This window comes from Tachyglossus aculeatus, chromosome 3 (genome assembly GCF_015852505.1).
Source record: "Tachyglossus aculeatus isolate mTacAcu1 chromosome 3, mTacAcu1.pri, whole genome shotgun sequence".
Classification (NCBI taxonomy): domain Eukaryota; kingdom Metazoa; phylum Chordata; class Mammalia; order Monotremata; family Tachyglossidae; genus Tachyglossus; species Tachyglossus aculeatus.
Window position 1 is genome coordinate 12,829,576 of NC_052068.1, and position 18,271 is coordinate 12,847,846.

The window sequence follows — 18,271 nt, forward strand, 5'->3', positions numbered from 1 at the left end:
AGAGATGATAGACTTGTTCCCTACCCACAGTGAGCTTACAGTTTATATGGGGAGACATATATTAATATCAATAAATGCATTACGGATCTGTACATAAATCCTGTGGGGCTGAGGGAAGTTGGAGTAAAGTTTGCAAATCCAAGTACAAGTGTGTAGAAGGGAATGGGAGAAGAGGAAATGAGGGCTTAGCTGGGGAAGGCCTCTTGGAGGAGATTCATTCATTCATTCTTTCAATCGTATTTATTGGGCACTTACTGTGTGCAAAGCAATGTACTAAGTACCTGGAAAGTACAAGTCGACAACATATAGAGACGGTCCCTACCCAGCAATGGGGAGATGTGCCTTCAATAAGGCTTTGAAGGTGGGGAGAGTGATCTTCTCTCGGACATGAAGGGGGAGAAAGTTCCAGGCCAGAGGAAGGACGTGGGCGAGAGGTCGCTGGTGAGAGATATGAGATCAAGTAGAGCGAGAAGGTTAGCATCAGAGGAGTAAAGTGTATGGGATGGGTTGTAGAAGAGAGTAGCGAAGTGAGGTAGGAGGGGACAAGGTGATCGAGTGCTTTAAAGTCAGTGATTAGGAGTTTCTGTTTGATGCAGCGGTGGATGGGCAATAATTGGAGGAGTTTGAGGAGTGGGGAAATGTGGCCTTAATGTTTTTCTAGAAAAATTATCTGACCAGCAGAGCGAAGTTTGGACTTGAGTGGGGAGAGACAAGACAGAGGCAGGGAGGTCAGAGAGGAGGCTGATGCAGTAATCCAGTCAGGATAGGATAAGTGATTGTATTACCATGGTAGCAGTTTAGATTTAGAGGAAAGAGCAGATTTTATTCATCAATCAATCAATCAATCAATCGTATTTATTGAGCGCTTACTATGTGCAGAGCACTGTACTAAGCGCTTGGAAAGTACAAATTGGCATCACATAGAGACAGTCCCTACCCAACAGTGGGCTCACAGTCTAAAAGGGGGAGACAGAGAACAGACCCAAACATACCAACAAAATAAAATAAGTAGGATAGAAGTGTACAAGTAAAATAAATAAATAAATAAATAAATAGAGTAATAAATATGTACAACCATATATACATATATACAGGTGCTGTGGGGAAGGGAAGGAGGTAAGACGGGGGGATGGAGAGGGGGACGAGGGAGAGAGGAAAGAAGGGGCTCAGTCTGGGAAGGCCTCCTGGAGGAGGTGAGCTCTCAGCAGGGCCTTGAAGGGAGGAAGAGAGCTAGCTTGGCGGATGGGCAGAGGGAGGGCATTCCAGGCCCGGGGGATGACGTGGGCCGGGGGTCGATGGCTGGACAGGCGAGAGCGAGGTACAGTGAGGAGATTAGTGGTGGAGGAGCGGAGGGTGCGGGCTGGGCAGTAGAAGGAGAGAAGGGAGGTGAGGTAGGAGGGGGCGAGGTGATGGAGAGCCTTGAAGCCCAGGGTGAGGAGTTTCTGCTTGATGCGCAGATTGATCGGTAGCCATTGGAGGTTTTTGAGGAGGGGAGTAATATGTCCAGAGCGTTTCTGGACAAAGATAATCCGGGCAGCAGCATGAAGTATGGATTGAAGTGGAGAGAGACACGAGGATGGGAGATCAGAGAGAAGGCTAGTGCAGTAGTCCAGACGGGATAGGATGAGAGCTTGAATTAGCAGGGTAGCGGTTTGGATGGAGAGGAAAGGGCGGATCTTGGCAATGTTGCGGAGCTGAGACCGGCAGGTTTTGGTGACGGCTTGGATGTGAGGGGTGAATGAGAGAGCGGAGTCGAGGATGACACCAAGGTTGCGGGCTTGTGAGACGGGAAGGATGGTAGTGCCGTCAACAGAGATGGGAAAGTCAGGGAGAGGACAAGGTTTGGGAGGGAAGACAAGGAGCTCAGTCTTTGACATGTTGAGCTTTAGGTGGCGGGCGGACATCCAGATGGAGATGTCCTGAAGGCAGGAGGAGATGCGAGCCTGGAGGGAGGGGGAGAGAGCAGGGGCAGAGATGTAGATCTGGGTGTCATCAGCGTAGAGATGATAGTTGAAGCCGTGGGAGCGAATGAGGTCACCAAGGGAGTGAGTGTATATTGAGAACAGAAGGGGACCAAGCACTGAACCTTGGGGAACCCCCACAGTAAGAGGATGGGAGGGGGAGGAGGAGCCTGCAACCGGAGAGATAAGAGGAGAACCAGGAGAGGACGGAGTCTGTGAAGCCAAGGTCAGATAACGTGTTGAGGAGAAGGGGGTGGTCCACAGTGTCGAAGGCAGCTGAGAGGTCGAGGAGGATTAGGACAGAGTATGAGCCGTTGGATTTGGCAAGCAGGAGGTCATTGGTGACCTTTGAGAGCGCAGTTTCCGTGGAATGAAGGGGACGGAAGCCAGACTGGAGGGGGTCGAGGAGAGAGTTGTTGTTGAGGAATTCTAGGCAGCGCGTGTAGACAACTCGTTCAAGGAGTTTGGAAAGGAATGGTAGGAGGGAAATGGGACGATAACTAGAAGGTGAGGTGGGGTCAAGAGAGGGTTTTTTTAGGATGGGAGAGACATGGGCTTAGTACAGTGCTCATGTGTTCAGAGCACTGTACTAAGCGCTTGGAATCGGCAACATACAGAGGTGGTCCCTACCCAACAATGGACTCACAGTGTAGAAGTGGGAGACAGACAACAAAACAAAACAAGTAGACAGGTGTCAATACCATAAAAATAAAAAATATTGTAGCCATATACACATCATTAATAAAATACAGTAATAAATATGTACAAATATACACAAGTGCTGTGGGGAGGGGAAAGGGGTGGGGCAGAGGGAGGTAGTGGGGGCAAAGAGGAGGGGAGGAGGAGGAGAGCAAAAGGGGGCTCAGTCTGGGAAGGTCTCCTGGAGGAGGTGAGCTCTCAGTAGGGCTATTGAAGGGAGGAGGAGAGCTAGTTTGGTGGATGTGTGGAGGGAGGGCATTCCAGGCCAGAGTTGGAATGTGGGCCAGGTGTCGATGGCAGGATAGGTGAGAACGAGACCCAGTGAAGAGGTTAGTGGTGACAGAGGAGTGGAGGGTGTGGGCTGGGCTGGAGAAGGAGGGAAGGGAGGGGAGATAGGAGGGCGCGAGGGGATGGATAGCTTTGAAGGTAATAGTGAGGAATTGTTGCTTCATGTGAAGGTTGATAGGCAATCACTGGAGATTTTTGATAAGGGGGTTGAAATGCCTAGAGCGCTTCTGAAGAAAGATAATCCGGGCAGCAGACGTGAAGAATAGACCGAAGTGGGGAGAGACAGGAGGATGAAGATCAGAAAGGATTTTAGTGATGTCGTGAAGGTTGAACCAAGAGGAGTTAGTTATGGATTTAATATGTAGGTTGAATGAGAGAGAAGAGTTAAGGATAATGCCAAGGTTATGGGCTTGCGAGACAGGAAGGGTGATGGTGTCACCTATATTGATGGGAAAGTCAGGAGAAGGGCTAGGTTTGAGCAGGAAGATGAGAAGCTCTGTTTCAGACATGTTAAGTTTGAGGTGACGGGAGGACATCCAAGTAGAGATGTCTTGAAGGGAGGAAGAAATGCGAGACTACAGAGAGGGAGAGATATCAGAGCTGGAGATGGAGATTTGGGCATCACCAGCAGAGAGGTGGTCTTTGAAGTCATGTGAGTGACTTCAGTTCTCCATTTATCTCCATCTCCTTCTAATCTCCATCTACACCTACTCCTTTGGAGAACTTGAACCTTGAGGGACCCCCACAGTTAACGGGTGGGAGGCAGAAGAGGAGGCCACAAAAGAGACTGAGAATGAATGGCCAGAGGGATGGGAAGAGAACCAGGAGAGGCCAGAGTCAGCGAAGTCAAGGTTGGATAATGTTTCCGGGAGAAGGGGGTGTTTGACTATGTTGAAGGCAGCTGAGAGGATAGGATGGAGCTGAAGTCAATAGATTTGGCAAGAAAGCCATCATTGGTGACGTTTATGGCACGGTTCATAAGGAGTTAAGGGGATGGAAACCAGATTGGAGGGAGTTAAGAAGAGATTTGGAGGAGAGGAACGCCAACCCTCAGTTCTTCAGCATTTATGCACATATCTGTAATTCATTTTAATGTCTCCCTCCCTCCTGTATCATCATCATGGTATTTCTTAAGCACATACTATGTGTCAAGAACCATTTAAGTGCTGATAATAATAATAATGATGTTGATAGTATCTGTTAAGTACTTACTATGTGCCAAGCACTGTTCTTAGCACTGGGGAAGATCCAAGGTAATCAGGTTGCCCCACATGGGGCTCGCAATCTTAATCCCTATTTTACTGATAAGGTAACTGAAGCACGGAGAAGTGTCTAGCGAAGGTCACACAGCGGACTAGTGGTGGAGCCAATATTAGAACACACATCATCTGACTCCCAAGCCTGTGCTCTTTCCACTAAGCCACACTGCTTCACATTTTCCTGGTACAACTGGATCTTACAGTTTAAGTAGAGGGGAGAATAGGTCTGGAATCCCCACTTTTCAGGTGAGGCAACTGAGGCACAGAGGAGTTAAGTGACTTGCCCAAGATCACCCAGCAGACAACTGGTAGAGCTGGGGTTAGAATCCAGGTGCTCTGACTCCCAGTCTCACGGTCTTTCCACTGAACAATTCACTCAAAGAGTTTGGTGGGGAATTGGTCAATGCCAGGCACTGTATTAAGTACTGGGGTAGATACAAGCTAGTCAGGTCAAGGTCTTAATCCCCATTCTACAGAAGAGGTAAATGTGGCCCAGAGAAGTGAAGTAACTTGCCCGAGTTCAAGCAGCAGACAAGTGGCAAAGTAGGGATTAGAACCCAAGTCCTTCTGGCTCCCAGGCACTGGCTCTATAATCATAATAATAATAATCATGGTATTTGTTAAGTGTTGACTATGTGCCAAGCACTGATCTAAGCGCTGGGGTAGATAGGGGTGATCAGGTTGTCCCACTTCGGACTCACACTTTTAATCCCCATTTTACAAATGAGGTAACTGAGGCACAGATAAATTAAGTGACTTGCCCAAGGTCACACAGCAGACGTGTGGTGGAGGTAGGATTACAACCCACATCCTCTGACTCCCAAGCCCGGGCTCTTTCCACTAGGTCATGCTGCTTCTCCAAACCTACAGCACCAGTTGTGTGCTTAGCACCATGTGAAGCACATGGGAGAGTACAAAAGAGTTGGAAGGCCCATTTCCCATCTTCAAGCCACTTACTGTGTGTAGGTATATGATTTGTGAGCTCGTTGTTAGGTAGGGACCGTCTCTATATGTTGCCAACTTGTACTTCCCAAGCGCTTAGTACAGTGCTCTGCACACAGTAAATGCTCAATAAATAAGACTGAATGAATGAATGAATTTGTGTATGTTTTCCCGTACTTCACTTCAGTGTCTGTCTTCCCGTGCTACATTGTAAACTCCTGGAGGGCAGGAATCATGTCTGCTAACTCTATTGTACTCATTGTAAAGGCTAGTACAGCGCTCTGCAGACTAAATGCCCAATAAAAGCAGCGTGGCTCAGTTGAAAGAGCCCGGACTCTGGAGTCAGAGGTCGTGGGTTCTAATCCCAGCTCTGCCACACATCTGCTGTGTGCTCTTGGGCAAGTCACTTAACTTCCCTGGGCCTAAATGACATCATCTATAAAATGGGGATTAAGACTGTGAGCTCCACATGAGACAACCTGGTTACCTTGTATCTACTCCAGTGCTTAGAACAGTGCTTGGCACATAGCGCTTAACATAAACCATCATTATTATTACTATTATTGTTATCTACCTAGTGTATGTATATATTCATTTCAGTCATTCAATCGTATTTATTTTGCACTTACTGTGTGCAGAGCACCGTACTAAATGCTTAGGAAGTACAGGTCGGCAACATATAGAGATGGTCATATATGTGTGTGTGTGTTTGTGTGTGTGTGTGTGCGTGTGTGTGTGTGTGTGTACACATATATATACATATATATTTTAGAAGTAAAGTATTTATTAAGCACTTCCTGCCTCCAAAGTACTTTACTATTGTGAACCCTATATGGGATGGGGACTGTGTCCAACCTAATCACCTTATCCCTACACCAGCAGTTAGAAAAGTGCTTGGTACATAGTAGGAGCTTAACAAATATTATTACTATTAGTATGACTATTTTAACTATTATTATTATTATTATTACTAAGTTCTGAAGAGAATACCCAGGTGGGAACTGGAAATGGTCCCTCTTCTTTAGGGGGCTCAATAGACTATTAAAATATAGCATACACACACACACACACATGCACAGATACATTTAATAATATATCAAACATATATATACATATCAGCATATATAATCTATATCTATCCTATGTGTCTCTATTATTGAATATACTTTCTTTTTTGCTCTAATAGTTTATCCTGGGATTTTTTTGTTCTACTTCCATTTGATCCTTGTGCTTTCTACTGTAACCATTATTTGCAAATATGTTGCTGTCTGTGTCTCCTCATTTGACCATAAGCTCCTTCTGGAAAAGGAAGGTGCGTCTGGCTTCCGTGGTCCTTGTCCGAGGCTTAATAGAGTGAGCTGCCCTGAATAGCGTCAGCCTTTCTGGGTGAATGTTGGTCACTTTATACAGCTGAAGCTTAATCGTCCCTATAGACCGCTTCCTAAGGTTTGTATTTTGAGCTGGTGTCCCAAATGTCTTCAATGACAAATTTGTGCAGAAATGCTCTGGGCATGTAACTCCCCTCCTCAAAATCTCCAGTAGCTCTGTCAACATAGGCATCAAGCAAAAACTCCTCACCCTGGGCTTCAAGGCTGTCCATCCCCTCCCCGCCTCCTACCTCACCTCCCTTCTCTCCTTCTCCAGCACAACCCGTACCCTCAGCTCCTCTGCCACTGCTAACCTCCTCACTGTACCTCGTTTTTGCCTGTCCCTCCGCCGACCCCCGGAAGTCCTCCCCACGGCCTGGAATAGCCTTCATCCACACATCCACCAAGTTAGCTCTCTTCCTCCCTTCAAAGCCCTATTGAGAGCTCACCTCTTCCAAGAGGCCTTCCCAGACTGAGCCCCTTTTTCCTCTCCTTCTCCCCATCGCTCCCACCCTACCTCCTTCCCCTCCCCACAGCACCTGTATATATGCTTGTACAGATTTATTACCCAATTTATTTTACTTGTACGTATTTACTATTGTATTAATTTTGTTAATGATGTGCATTTAACTTCCATTCTATTTGTTCTGACGACTTGACACCTGTCAAGTTTTGTTTAGTTTTGTTTAGTTTTGTTTAGTTGTCTGTCTCCCCATTCTAGACTGTGAGCCCGTTGTTGGGTAGGGACCATCTCTATATGTTGCCAACTTGTGCTTCCCAAGCTCTTAGTACAGCGCTCTGCACACAGTAAGTGCTCAATAAATATGATTGAATGAATGAATGAATAATGATGCATACATTAATTGCATCACACCCGTCAGATCATCTCTGCTTAAAAGGCCAGTTTGCACCAACACCATTAGTCAGAGGAGTGGCAATATTCCCACTGCTGAACCTTTAACTATCCTTGGGAATAGATTGGAACAAATGTCTGATTCCCCCTTATAAATGGAGAATGTCTAAATCAACACAGTAGAAGAGTGGAAATAGGTGAGGATATATTCCTTTTTATTTGTTAGCTTAAAGTGACCTTCAACACGTCTATGACCGCAGAGAAGTCTATTAAATTGGGGGGATAAACAAAACGGTTGGTTCATTTCTTTGGGGATAGTATTTTAACTGATGTTTTGTAAAATACTTTAACATATATTATCACCAATCAGCATATGAAAATGACAGACATTAAAACGTATTTTAGAAACCTATGGAAAGATCTAATTTCCATTTGAATGAATGTAAACTGTCTTTTGGATTATGAAATTATCAAATTGAGAAAGAAATCTGTCAAGCATTATTATTTGTAGTTTGTAGCACAACGATTATTAAGCTTAGCATTACTAATGAAAAAAAATACTTTCTTCTCCTGTCGTTTGTTTCTGCTACTTTTATTTATGAAATTTTTGATTCAAAGGCCAAAGCAATTAACATAGACCTGCCCCTAAAAAATGAAACGAGGGTAAAATTAAACCTTCCAAACCTTGCTTAAAAGCTGTGAAAAGCCTTCAAATAAGAATTAATCCAATTGTGTTTAAGGGTGCTGGTTCTCTTCACGCATCTTGAGAATTTGAATTTGGGGAGGAAGACATTAAATTTCTTTCCAGTGTCTTTTCAAATGAGGTGAGGCTAGGAATGAGAGTGGGTGAGCAAAGAATGTTTGCTACTGCTTTATATGAATTGCCTGCACTTCTCTGTTATCTACTGCAGGTATTTGTGACTTCATGAATATTAGCCCATGGAGGCTTCATGGATTTGGGGCATTTTAACTTTCACACTGATTTTCTCTTACACTTTTCAAGGAAAGATTTCTGAATATTGACCAGTGAGGAATATATCACCTTGCCAAGAACAAGGTTGGCAGAGCATCCCTTCAAGGCAGGGCCCTTCGAAACACTCTTAAATGTCCTAACAAACATTTTGCTTGAAAATAAGAAAATGATAGTAATAGAATTTTTCTAGGACAATCCATTTTAGTAAACATAGGAATGAGTTGCTGCTAAATATGATAGTGTGTGCTTTTCCTCTGAGATGCTATTTCTTTTTTCCTATTTCATCCACATCCAGTAATAAGTCATTATCCCAGAGAACAGTAAAATTCTGCTCTTGTTGATTTCACAGTAGAGAAGCAGTGTGATGTAGTGGAAAGAGCCTAGTTATCGGCAGACCTGGGTCTGTCAGGTCCCAGCTTCACCACATACCTGCTGTGTGACCTTAAGCTAGTGACTTTACTTTTCCATGCCTCAGTTTCCTCCTCTGCAAAACGGGGATTTGATACCTGTTCATTACAGAAGCAGCGTGGCTCAGTGGAAAGAGCCCGGGCTTTGGAGTCAGACGTCATGGGTTCTAACCCTAGCTCCGCCGCTTGTCAGCTGTGTGACTTTGGGCAAGTCACTTCACTTCTCTGGGCTTCAGTTCCCTCATCTGTAAAATGGGGATTAAGACTGTGAGCCCCCGATGGGACAACATCATCACCTTGTAACCTCCCCAGCACTTAGAACAGTGCTTGGCACATAGTGAGCACTTAATAAATGCCATTATTATTATTATTATTTATTATTAGACTGTGAGCCCCATTTGGGACCTGATTAACTTCTATCTTGTGTTGTTTTATGCCGAGTCACCTCTAACCCACAGGGACACCACGGGCACATTTCTTCCAGAACGCCCCACCTCCATCTGCAATCATTTTGGCAGTGTTGCCACAGAGTTTTCCTGTGAAAAATACAGGACTGATTCACCATTGCCTCCTTCCATGTGGTAAACTCGAGTCGCCACCCTCGCATCTCTCCCATGCTGCTGTTGCCCAGAGCAGGTGAGTCGGTTGAGTTCCTTGGCCAATAGTCAGCATTTAACAAATGCCACAGTTATTATCTGTAGTATTCGCGAGAACTACTTTGCTGAATCTGGGCAATTTGGATAGAGACCGGGCCTGGGAGTAGGAAGGTCGAAGGTTCTAATCCTGCCTCCTCTACTTGTCTGCTGTGTGACCTTGGGCAAATCACTTCACTTCTCTGTGCCTCAGTTAATTCATCTGTCAAATGGGGATCGAAACTGGGAACTCCACATGGGACAGAGACTGTGTCCAACTTGATGTGCTTGTATCAAAACCAGTGCTGAGTACAGTGCCTGGTACATAGTAAGTGCTTAAACATTACTATAATAATATCATTATTATTATTGTTGCTGTTGTTGCTATTACAATGACCTTGATTCCACCATCAATCTGTCTTTGTTCTGAGCAGGTTTCTCACATTCTGTTTAACAACAAATCCTGAATAGGCAGTTTTTATAATTAATTAAGGCACTAATTAAGCAGTTACTATGGATTAGTCACTGGGGTCCTTTTAAACTGTGCAGTTCCCTGTGATGAGATAAAGCAGTAGCTTTCAAAGAGCCTGTAATATCCATAACGTGAAATTGGAAGACCAAAAGCTGGCTACCTGCCTGAATCTCCTTTCACCTGGCACCTCATCTTTTTTTAAATGGAATTTCTTAAGTGCTTAATATGAGCCAGGCCTTGTTCTAAGCACTGGGGTCAATAAAAGCTAATCAAGTTGGTCACAGTCCCTGTCTCACACGGAGCTCACACTTTAAATCCACATTTTAAAAATGAGGTAACTGAGGCACAGGTAAATTAAATGACTGGCCCGAGGTCGTACAAAAGACAAGTGGCAGAACCTGGATTAGAGCCCAGGTCCTTCTGACTCCCAGGCCTGTGAGATAAAATTTATATCACTGCATTTGAGATTGCAAGAAATGATTGAAATGGTCAAGTAGCATGGCCTGGTGGAAAGAGTACAGCGCTGAGAGTCAGAGGACCTGGATTTTTCTTCTGGTTCTGCCACCTGTCTCCTGGGTGACCTTGGGGAAGTCACTTCACTTATCTGGGACTCAATTCCCTCATCTGTAAAATAGGGATTAAGACTGTGAGACACACATTGGACAGGGATTGTGTCCAACCTGACTATTTTATATCTCCTCTCTGATCTCCCATCCTCCTGTCTCTCCCCACCTCAGTCTATACTTCACTCTGCTGCCCGGATTATCTTTTGTGCAGAAACGCTCTAGGCATGTTACTCACCTCCTCAAAAATCTCCAGTGGCTGCCTGTCAACCTACGAATCAAACAAAAACTCCTCACTCTCAGCTTCAAGGCTCTCCATCACTTCACTGCCACCTCCACCTCACCTCCCTTCTCTCCTTCTCCAGCCCAGCCCGCACCCTCTGCTCCTCTGCCACTAACTTCCTCATTGTACCTCATTCTCACCTGTCCTGCCATCAATCCCCAGCCCACGTCATCCCTGTGGCCTGGAATGCCCTCCCTCTGCCCATCCACCAAGCTAGCTCTCTTCCTCCCTTCAAATCCCTACTGAGAGCTCACCTCCTCCAGGAGGTCTTCCCAGACTGAGCCCCCTTTTTCATCTCCTCCTTCCCATCCCCCACTCGCCCTACATCCTTCCCCTCCCTTCAGCACTTCTATATATTTTTACAAAATGTATTTCTCTATTCATTTAACTTGCATAGATTTACTATTCTATTTATTTTGTTAATGATGTGCATATAACCTTAATTCCATTTGTTCTGACGATTTTGACACCTGTCTACATCATCATCATCATCATCAATCGTACTTATTGAGCGCTTACTATGTGCAGAGCACTGTATTAAGCGCTTGGGAAGTACAAATTGGTCTACATGTTTTGTTTTGTTGTCTGTCTCCCCCTTCTAGACTGTGAACCCTTTGTTGGATAGGGACCATCTCTATATGTTGCTGACTTGTACTTCCCAAGCGCTTAGTACGTTGCTCTGCACACAGTAAGCACTCAATAAATACCATTGAATTCATTCATTCATTCATTCAATCGTATTTATTGAGTGCTTACTGTGTGCAGAGCACTGAACTAAGAAGTTGGGAAGTACAAGTTGGCAACATATAGAGACGGTCCCTACCCAAAAACGGGCTCACAGTCTAGAGGGCAGAATGAATCTGCCCTAGGGCTTCATACAGTGCCTGGCACATAGTAAGTGTTTAACAAATTCCATTAAAAAGAAAATCAGAAAATATGACACACTAAACAAGAATAGCAATAATAATGACCTGGAATTTTCAGAAATATGTTACTAAGCACATAATAGGGTCTTAATAAATAGTCTTAAATCACTATTAGTATTTTGTGGTTATAGTGATAATTGTGGTACTTATTATGCCTTAATAACTGTACCAAGTTATTGGGAAGTGTGCCAAGCACTGTGCTAGTTTCTGGGGTGGAGACAATACAATCAGATCAGACATACTCCCTGAGACTGCCAGCCTGACAAAAGGCAGAACAGGTATTGAATTCTACTTTTACAGATGAAGAAACTGAAGAACAGAAAAGTTAAAAGGCTAGCTCAAGATCACAGAGTTGTCAAGTGATGGGACTTGCATTAGAACCCAGGTCTCCTGATTCCTAGTCCTGTGGTAATAACAATAATAATGATGATAATAATAATACTTGTTAAGTGCTTACTGTATGCCAGGCACTGTACTAAGCTCTGGGGTGAAAACAATCAAATTGGGTTGTACACAGTCCCTGTCCCATGTGGTGCTCACGATCTCAGTACCCATTTTACAATGGGTAAAATTGTAAAAAAATATGAGGCACAGAGAAGTGAAGTGATTTGCCCAAGGCCACACGGCAGACAAGTGGTAGGTCAGTATTAGAACCCACGACCTTCTGACTCGCAGGCCCGTCTTCTATCCTGTTGTTCGGTAGGGATTGTCTCTGTTGTCAGATTGCACTATCCAGGTGCTTAGTACAGTGCTCTGCACACAGTAAATGCTCAATAAATATAATTGAATGAATGAATGAAATTAGGCTATCTTTCCACTAGCCAACGCTGCTATATCTAAACAAGTTAATAGTATATCTGTCACAATATGCTTGGCTAGCATCCATTGATAAAATGCGTAAATATTAACTTAATTTTGAAAATTAAAGACAAAAATATAAAACACTCCCACATCTTATGCCGTGGAGTCGTCCCCGACCTTTATGGATGTCACTGACACATCTCTCCCAGAACGCCCCACCTCCATCTGCAATCATTCTGGTAGTGCAACCATAGAATTTTCTCGGTAAAACATCTGGAAGTGGTTTACCATTGCCTCCTTCCCCACAGGAAAATTGAGTCTCCACCCTTGACTCTCTCCCAGGCCGCTACTGCCCAGCATGGGTGAGTTTTGCCTTGAAGCAGATTGCCTTCCCCTCTCTAGCCACTGCTCAAGCTTGAAATGGAATGGGTACGCCTCTACTAACCTCCCACTCCCATAGCCCAGACTGGTAGAGGACTGGAAATTCTCCAGGTGTGACCCTGAGAGAGGAAGTACTCCCTTAAGAACAGAAAATACAAGTAAGGTGAGATCATTGTGCCGGGGGCCCGAGAGATGGAAATGACAAACATAGACAATGAATTCATTCATTCAATCGATCGTATGTATTGGCTGCTGAATGTGCACTATACTAAGCGCTTGGGAAGTCCAGGTCAGCAACATATAGAGACGGTCCCTACCCAACATCGGGCTCACAGTCTAGAAGGGGGAGACAGACGACAAAATGAAATGAAACAGGTGTCCAAATCGTCAGAACAAATAGAATTATAGCTATATGCACATCATTAATAAAATAAATAGAATAGTAAATATGTACAAGTAAAATAGAGTAATAAATCTGTACAAATATATAAAAGTGGGGGAGGGGAAGGAGATAGGGTGGGGGCGATGGGGAGGAGGAGAGGAAAAAGGGGGCTCAGTCTGGAAAGACTTTCTGGAGGAGGTGAGCTCTCAGTAGGGTTTTGAAGGGATTAAGAGAGCTAGTTTGGCGGATGTGTGGAGGGAGAGCATTCCAGGCCAGGGGGAGGACGTGGGCTGGAGGTCGACGGAGGGACAGGCAAGAACAAGACCCAGTGAGGAGGTTAGCGGCGGCAGAGGATTGGAGGGTGTGGGCTGTGCTGCAGAAGGAGAGAAGGGAGGTGAGGTAGGAGGGGGTAAGGTGATGGAGAGCCTTGAAGCTGAGAGTGAGGAGCTTTTGCTTGATTTGTAGGTTGACAGGCAGCCACTGGAGATTTTTGAGGTGGGGAGTAACATGCCCAGAGTGTTTCTGTACAAAGATCATCATCATCAATCGTATTTATTGAGTGCTTACTAAGTGCAGAGCACTGTACTAAGCGCTTGGGAAGTACAAATTGGCAACATATAGAGACAGTCCCTACCCAACAGTGGGCTCACAGTCTAAAAGATAATCCAGGCAGCAGAGTGAAGTATAGACTGAAGCGGGGAGAGACAGGAGGATGGGAGATCAGAGAGGAGGCTGATGCAGTAATCCAGTCGGGATAGGATGAGAGATTGAACCAGCAAGGTAGTGGTTTGGATGGAGAGGAAAGGGCAGATATTGGCGACGTTGTGGAGGTGAGACCGGCAGGTTTTGGTGATGGATCAGATGTGTGGGGTGAACGAGAGAGCGGAGTCGAGGATGACATCAAGTCTGCGGGCTTGTGAGAAGGAAAGGATGGTAGTGCCGTCCACAGTGATGATAATGATAATAATAATAATAATAATGGCATTTGTTAAGCACTTACTATGTGCAAAGCACTGTTCTAAGCGCTGGGAGGATACAAGGTGATCAGGTTGTCCCACATGGGGCTCACAGTCTTAATCCCCATTTTCCAGATGAGATAACTGAGGCCCAGAGAAGTTAAGAGAAGTTAAGAGAGTTGCCCAAGGTCACACAGCAGATATGTGGCGGAGCTCTTTCCCCTGAGCCAAGCTGCAGTCAGGAAGAGGACAGGCTTTGGGAGGGAAGAAAGTAAGAACATAGATATAAGATGTAAATCAGAAATATTTGATGAAGACAATATGTACTTGTAACTCACAAATTTCATTTCACCACATCTCTGAATCAGGAGACAAAAGACAGCCCACTTAGTTGAAATTGGGAGTTTACACGGTAAGCGTAAGTTTAGTATATTCAGCACCATAAAGGGCTTCTTCAGTGACTAAAATTCAACCTGTCTGTGATTTTGAAATAAATTCAGAAGGTTTGTTTCGAATGTGAATGTTGTATTTTCATGTCAGTAATTGAAAATCATCTAGATCGGGTTGTGAGCCAAAACTATTCCATTTTGAACCAAAAAAAATTTTTTTAAACACAATTATCTAAAAAAATGCGTTTATAAACTCAAGAAGTATGCTTATGATGGACAAGAGAATACCATCCTGTGTAATAGAAAGTGAGACTCTTCCTATTATTTCATTTTTGCAGATTTTCCACCATTAGCAATGCTTATTCCTGATACATTTATAATGAAGATGGACTTACTTCATAAAATGCAATATTTTGCCTGGGAATTTAAACTAGCCCAGGGAATTTATTATGGAAGACCCATGTCCCCGGAATTTCTTGTTTGTTTGACAGAAGTCAAATTAATCAATCGTATTTATTGAGCCCTTACTCTGTGCTGAGCACTCTACTAAGTGCTTGGGAATGTACAGTATAACAGAGTTGGTAGACATGTGCCCTGACCACAGCGGGCTTATATCTGACTTTTTGGAACCCAAAACAAGACAGCCCCTGGGGATCTAGTCTGTCCAAGTCTTGAGAAACATTGTGGCTCAGTGGAAAGAGCCCGGGCTTGGGAGACAGAGATCATGGGTTCTAATCCCGCCTCCGCCACTTGTCAGCTGTGTGACTTTGGGCAAGTCACTTTACTTCTCTGGGCCTCAGTTACCTCATCTGTAAAATGGGGATGAAAACTGTGAGCCCCACGTGGGACAACCTGATCACCTTGCATCTTCTCCAGTGCTTAGAACAGTGCCTGGCACTTACTAAGCGTTTAACAAATACCATCAACATTCATTCATTCAGACATTCTAGACTGTGAGCCCGTTGTTCGGTAGGGACCATCTCTATATGTTGCTAACTTGTACTTCCCAAGCGCTTAGTACAGTGCTCTGCACACAGTAAGCGCTCAATAAATATGATTGAATGAATGAATGAATACAATTGCATTTATTGAGCGCTTACTGTGTGCAGAGCACTGTACTAAGCGCTTGGGAAGTAAAATCATCATCCAACTCAGTGCATAAGAAGAGTACTCGCTGAAGTTGATTCGTTATAAATGATGTTAACTTTTAATGGATTTTACATACATGAACTTTGCGTGCCTTTGACTTGATGAATATGTCACAATGCCCATGTACTTCATTCATTCATTCACCCAATCGTTTTTATTAAGTGCTTACTTTGTTCAGAGCACTGTATTAAGTGCTTGCAAAGTACAAATCGGCAATGTATAGAGACGGTCCCTACCCAACAGTGGTGGGCTTACAGTCTAGAACGGGGAGACCAGTGGTAAGATATTGAATTACAAAAATGTATTCTTTATTAAAAAATTGTGGTGAATTAATTATAACAAGAATAATAATAATAAATGAATTTATATTCACAAAGTGCTCAAGAAAGGGATGCATTCTCATACCATCATTCTATAAGTATGGCTGAAACTTAGGCTTTTTCACTTGAACTGCATTTGAATTTAGAATTAGGGGTATAACGTTTTAAAATTGAAAAAAGGGTCACCTTGAATCACAGCCATTGTTTTTGTTCCACTTGTGAAACACAGGTTATCCACCTATAGCACGAGACAAGCTGCTCTTTGTGGACACCTTTCTTCCGCTTCCTAGAAACCTCTGAACAAAATGGTAGCCCCAAACCAGACAATGGTGACAGAGTTCATCTTACAGAGTTTCACCGAAAACCCTCGGCTTCAGGCTCTCTTCTTTACCCTCTTCCTGCTTCTCTTCATAATGGCTCTCACGGGAAATGTCCTCATCATCACTGCCATCCACGTCAGCAACAGACTCCACCTGCCCATGTATTTCTTCCTGGCCAACCTGGCCATTCTTGATATCATCTGCACCTCGTCGGTTTTGCCCAAAGTTCTGGAGAACCTGATCTCGGTGAAGAAAACCATCTCCTATGGTGGCTGCATGAATCAGATATTCTTCCTCAGTTGGTCCCTGAGTTCGGAGCTGGTACTCTTCACGGCGATGGCCTATGACCGCTATATGGCTATTTGTCAGCCTTTGCACTACAGCAAGATGGTGAGCAAGACAGTGTGTGTTGGGTTGGCTGCCTTCGTGTGGAGTGTCGGTTGGCTCAACTCTGTAATCTTCACGGGTCTGGTCCTCAGATTATCCTTCTGTGGGCCCAACTTCATCCCTCACTTCTTCTGCGAAATCCCCCCCGTACTGCTGCTTTCTTGTACCCCAACCTACTGGATCGACATCCTGACCATGACGGCAGATATGTTCCTGGCCGGCCTGAATTTCTTCCTCACCATGATGTCCTACAGCTTCATCATAGCCAGCATCATGAAGATCCGCACCAGGGAGGGAAAGAAGAGAGCTTTCAACACCTGTTCCTCCCATCTCACCGTGGTGACCCTCTATTACTCCACTGTGCTTTATACTTACATCCGTCCATTTCTGGGGACCTCGGGACCTCTGGACAAATTGGTGTCTGTATTGTACACTGTCTTGACTCCGTCTCTGAACCCGCTCATTTACACACTGAGAAATAAAGATGTCAAAGTGGCACTAAAGAAACTCTTCACATTTCCACCACCATAGCTGGAGTGTTTTGTGCAGAAACGCTCTGGGCATGTTACTGCCCTCAAAAATCTCCAGTGGTTGCCAACCTACGCATCAAGCAAAAACTCCTCACTCTCGGCTTCAAAGCTCTCCATCACCTCAACGCCACCTCCTACCACACCTCCCTACTCTCCTTCTAAAGTCCAGCCCACACCCTCTGCTCCTCTGCTGCTAACCTCCTCACTGTGCCTCATTCTCGCCTGTCCCGCCATCAACCCCCGGCCCACATCCTCCCCCGGGCCTGGAATGCCCTCCCTCTGCCCATCCGCCAAGCTAGCTCTCTTCCTCCCTTCAAAGCCCTACTGAGAGCTCACCTCCTCCAAGAGGCCTTCCCAGACTGAGCCCCTTTTTCCTCTCCTCCTCCCCATCCATCCCACCCTACCTCCTTCCCCTCCCCACAGCACCTGTATATATGCTTGTACAGATTTATTATCCTATTTATTTTAGTTGTACGTATTTACTATTGTATTAATTTTGTTAATGATGTGCATTTAACTTCCATTCTATTTGTTCTGACTACTTGACACCTGTCCAGATGTTTTGTTTAGTTGTCTGTCTCCCCATTCTAGACTGTGAGCTTGTTGTTGGGTAGGGACCATCTCTACATGTTGCCAACTTGTGCTTCCCAATCTCTTAGTACAGTGCTCTGCACACAGTAAGTGCTCAATAAATATGATTGAATGAATGAACGAATAATGATGCATACATTAATTGCATCATACACTTCAGATCATCTCTGCTTAAAAGGCCAGTTTGCACCAACACCATTAGTCAGAGGAGTGGCAATATTCCCGCTGCTGAACCTTTAACTATCCTTGGGAATAGATGGGAACAAATGTCTGATTCCTCCTTGTAAATGGAGTAGAAGAGTGGAAATAGGTGAGGATATATTCCTTTTTATTTGTTGGCTTTAAATGACATTCAGCACGCCTATGACCGCAGAGAAGTCTATTAAATGTAGTGGATAAACAAAATGGTTTGTTCATTTCTTTGGGGATAGTGTTTTAAC

The 18,271-nt window shown here is 44.5% G+C and overlaps 1 protein-coding gene across 1 annotated transcript; it reads left to right on the forward strand.

Moving 5' to 3' along the window:
* The first annotated feature begins 16,308 nt into the window (after positions 1–16,308).
* Positions 16,309–17,241, forward strand: LOC119925235 (olfactory receptor 13A1-like). Its single transcript, XM_038743338.1, has one exon. The coding sequence runs from the start codon at positions 16,309–16,311 to the stop codon at positions 17,239–17,241; it is 933 nt and encodes a 310-aa protein (XP_038599266.1).
* The last annotated feature ends 1,030 nt before the right edge of the window (positions 17,242–18,271 follow it).

Bases quoted from the DNA above. Each gene is read 5' to 3' on its own strand.
- LOC119925235 (XM_038743338.1), top strand. From the start codon at position 16,309: ATGGTAGCCCCAAACCAGACAATGGTGACAGAGTTCATCTTACAGAGT.